The 4,302-nt window shown below is 33.9% G+C and overlaps 1 protein-coding gene across 1 annotated transcript; it reads right to left on the minus strand.

Moving 5' to 3' along the window:
• Positions 1-797: 797 nt before the first annotated feature.
• On the minus strand, positions 798-4,022 carry LOC140054696 (uncharacterized). Its single transcript, XM_072099772.1, has 4 exons — positions 3,765-4,022; positions 3,513-3,668; positions 3,230-3,413; positions 798-2,974 (listed from the first exon to the last, which is right to left on the minus strand). The coding sequence occupies exons 1-4, from the start codon at positions 3,930-3,932 to the stop codon at positions 2,694-2,696; spliced, it is 789 nt and encodes a 262-aa protein (XP_071955873.1). The 5' UTR covers positions 3,933-4,022; the 3' UTR covers positions 798-2,693.
• Between the last annotated feature and the right edge of the window lie 280 nt (positions 4,023-4,302).

The raw sequence follows: 4,302 nt of genomic DNA on the forward strand, positions 1-4,302 counted from the left end.
TTATTTTTTTCACTGTAATACTGTACAGTTATTTCTGGCTATTTCAATTTGGCGCGCCATACTTGGCGGCCGAAATGATTATGCCATATTTTGTCCTTTTTGGAGTTTGGAGACTGCACTGTGACCAACAAAGATAGTGTAGTAGGAAGATGTTACACTTCCTATTCGATCAATGCAAATAAAAGCGAGACAACATGGAGCTAAATTTAAAGGGCGCCTCGCACGTCGAGTAGGGATACGGAAGGTTATTGTATAGGAAATAGGCTGTATAACAGAAGAATAAAATGACTGTAAAATTAAGATTTAATACGAATTAACATATAAAATGTACTGTTATCTTTATAGAAAGTGCAAATGAATCATATTTTTATGTTTTGGAATACAAATTTGTGTTTCAATTACCTGGAGTTGTTTAGGTACCTGGAATATCTACCATATTTTATTTCTTTTATTTTAATGTTTTTATTTGCAAATCAACTGAACTTTTTTAAAATTATTATTTACATTTTATTGTTTATCATTGGACAGAGATAGAGAATTTAATACCTAGCTTTAGAAACACTTCTTCATCAGAGTGAATACATATATTAGGGCCTATATTAGTGGTAATAATAATAGGCCTACAATGTGTATGCCTATAATAATCGATTACGTATGGCCGGTTTATTTCTAAATGGGTAAACCCTAAAAGAACATATATAGTGAGGCATGTGTAATCAATTAATCAATATTTATTGTAATCAATAATATTATACAAATAGTCGATCTGTCCATAGGGGGAAACATATACAATGAATACGGTACCAGCCTATTATTGGAATTTAGGACTACGAGTATGTTTTTTTACTGAAAAAAAACCAATTATTGTTAATTATCTATTAATTTTAATAATTTAATAATAACTAATTATTTTATGCTTGTAACACTCCGAACTTTCATGCATTCATCGTAATTTTATATGCCATGATTATGTAATGCCTAACAATAACATTATTGATAATATTATTTTAAGCCGATGAGTTCATTATTGGTAAGGTATATCAAGGAAAAAATATCCGTGGGGAGGCCTACTTTACCCACTTTTATTATACGATTCCAGGACGATTCGGCCCGGGACTATTCGGCCCACTTTTAGTGGGACGTTTCGGCCCAAAAGTGGGCCAAAACGTCCCACTTTGCGGGTCGAATCGTCGAAAAAACAAATGATTGTTAATTATCACGTATGTTTTCCCCTGAAATGCAGTACTGCGCGTGCGCAACGTACGCTCTGGTGTACGCGCGACTGTGTTTTTAAAAGGACGAGGTGCGCACAACGGATGAAAACTGCTGATTTTTAAACCTACACACGTCACTTTTAAAACGGTCATACGACTTTTATTTTAGAATAAATAAAATATTTTATCAAATAGGTCAAAAAATATCTAAAAATCAAAAAAATATTTTATATTTATGATAGAATATTATTCTCTTAAAGATTTGCATTTTAGTGACGTCATAATTATTATTTTTATACGTTTTACTACACCAGCAATATTTTAAAAAATAAAGTTTTTGAAGAGGTCATAGTATCTCATACATATTCATAAAGCGTTCAACGACGAAAATTACCACATGGGTTTGTTGAGCCTATTCGTGGTTTTGCCATGTGATGGGTGGAAGTTGTGGCCATTTTCAAGGTTTACATTTTTTTTCAGCGAAAATATGCCTACGTAATGTATGCTTGACAACGTTGTATCATAGAGGTGAGTTTCTGTTGCATTTTGGAATAAATAATAAGGATATAGGCTTATTTATAGTCAACAACTATTTGAAATTGAAGCCACATGGTCGACGATATCGCCCATGCTTGAAAATAATTTGAGTAAATAATTACATTTTATGGAGAAAAATAGTAGAAATTCATATAATATATAACATTTCTACTTTCCAAAATGTGTCAAATAAGTATTTAATGATAATTTATGCATTTCGGATCTTCTAAATTTTATTTTTTTCATTTATTTGATTTTTTAAATTAAATTGGTTTTATTACTAACCCTATTTTAAATGGTACGTTCCATGCGGCACTAACGCGCATGCGTACCTTCGGTTAAAAAGGCAACTTGGACTGTACCATTTTGTAGAAAGGTAATTTTATAAATGTAATTTATTTTGCTTATTATTATTGTCGTTTAAAATTGTTCTTGTATTTTTTTTTTTCTAGTAGTGGACCAAATAAAATTTCTTGTATCTTCTACTACTAGTACTACTACCCTAGTGACAACCCGTCAACCGATTCAGTTCCAAACCAATACAATCATTCACGAAAACACCACCTCAAGAGGAATATTTGTTGCCACAGACACTTACCTTTATTTTAGTGATGTTAATAAAGAGGCTGCAGTGAGGGTTGCCTAGGTATAGTACTAGGATTTAGCAGCTATTGTCGAATTATATCTATTGTGTAAGTGGTTGAACTGCATTTATTCAGTAGTAGTAGTAGTAGTAGTACAGTACATTGTATTGTTGTGAACACATAATAAATACACAGTATTGCTTAACAATCTCTTTTGGTTTTTGGGTAGCCCTGAAAAGGGCTGTTTGGTTTGAGATTGTTTGCGGTTTGTGGTAGCCCTGAAAAGGGCTGTTTGGTTTGAGGTAGCCCTGAAAAGGGCTGTTTGGTTTGAGTTTTTTTTGTTTTTTTGTTTTTTTTTTTAGGGTTTGGCTGCCAACATGGATGGCGATGTCTTCACCCAATGTTCCTTCATTGCACTGGTCAGAATACCAAGGTCATCGTTGAATCCACGGATGTTGGACTTGAGGGTGTTGAGCTGAGCGTGCATGCTCTCCCCTCCCTGCTCTCCATGGAATCCCAATCCAAACTTCCATCTTTTTATCCAATCAGACACATGCTCTTCCAGAATGTGCATCTTGGGAGGCTCTGTTTCTTGAAAGTGTTTCCGAAAGAACTGCACATAATCTTCAATGTCTGATTCTTTAGAGACAAAAAAAAAAAAGTAATAGACAGACAGGCTAGACAGACAGGCTAGACAGACAGGCTAGATAGACAGGCTAGATAGACAGACATGCTAGACAAACAGACAGACAGGCAGGCTAGACAGCCAGGCAAATTTAACTCAATATATTTACAAAAATATTGTTGGTGATGAAAGAAACTCATCGAAGAATTTAGTGGAGCAGCTGAAGTTGAGATTTTAGTAGAAAAATAATAAGTATTGATTTTTTTTACCAAGCTTCAATATCATCTCCTCTGTGAAAAATGAGGCACAATTGTATTGCCTGTGGCAGATCCCAAACAAATTAAATAATCTTCCGTATTTTGTTGTGACACTGACAACATTTTCTTCAATTTCTGGACAAAGTTCTGTTGCAGTCTTGCATATCTTTGTCATTAGTGTTTTGATATTTTCAGGCTAAAAGTAAATAATTCAATGATAAAATGAATAGTATAGTATAAAAGTCAAATGACAATGACATTAATATAATTATACAGTATAACATAAATGAAATACCTTGCAGCACTTATGGATGTGGTTACCCACAAACGATTTGCCGTGATATGCCTGTCTGTTTACCCTGAAAGATTTTAGCACATCATCAAGTTTTGCCACCAAAGGCCCTTTTCTTACTTCAGGTAAGTCATTTGAAATATGGACTGCTTCAGCTCTCTAAAACCAATAAATAAATTGTTAAAAAATAAAATAATTCTAAGGAAAAATGCCACCTGTATAGAAATGTTTTCTAATTGTCTGATTTAAACTTACAACTTGTGCCTCTTGTGCCTCTTGGCTTTGAATCTCGCTAATTATACTCTCAGTTGTTCCACTGGTGTCACCCAATAGCATAAAGACACTTAAGTAATCTTTAAGTTGGTCTATTCCATTGCATATGTCTTCTGCCTTGTTTTCTAGGTCTTTGATTTGATTTGACATGGCAACGTGCTTTAAGAATGTGGGGATATTGGTAGGAGTTTCGAGACTGTTTTGAAGCAATGTACTATCAGTAGACTTTAAAATGATGTCGTCCAGTTGCTGGCAAGCTGCCTCCAGGCTGTTGAAGTGTTTCAAATATAAGCCTAGGCTTATATGTAAGCCAGGAGGACATACCTATTTAAAAAAGTGAGGGAGCAAAATAATTACCTTGTTTTATGAAATTTAAGAGTCATGTAAGCTTTTAGAAAATAATGTTTTAATACCTACATGGTCAATGGGAACTTGTATCAAAGGTCTGGCAATTACATTATTGTAGTTCTTTGCTTTTGAAATATTACCACCAGCCTCTCTGAACCTGTCCAAGTCTTTC

The sequence above is a fragment of the Antedon mediterranea genome, chromosome 7 (genome assembly GCF_964355755.1).
Source record: "Antedon mediterranea chromosome 7, ecAntMedi1.1, whole genome shotgun sequence".
NCBI lineage: Eukaryota > Metazoa > Echinodermata > Crinoidea > Comatulida > Antedonidae > Antedon > Antedon mediterranea.

Coding starts and splice junctions, on each gene's coding strand:
- LOC140054696 (XM_072099772.1), bottom strand. CDS start 3,932: ATGTCAAATCAAATCAAAGACCTAGAAAACAAGGCAGAAGACATATGC. Junction 3,669..3,764: donor AGGCACAAGAGGCACAAGTT/GTAAGTTTAAAT, acceptor TATTGGTTTTAG/AGAGCTGAAGCAGTCCATAT. Junction 3,414..3,512: donor ACATCCATAAGTGCTGCAAG/GTATTTCATTTA, acceptor ATTTACTTTTAG/CCTGAAAATATCAAAACACT.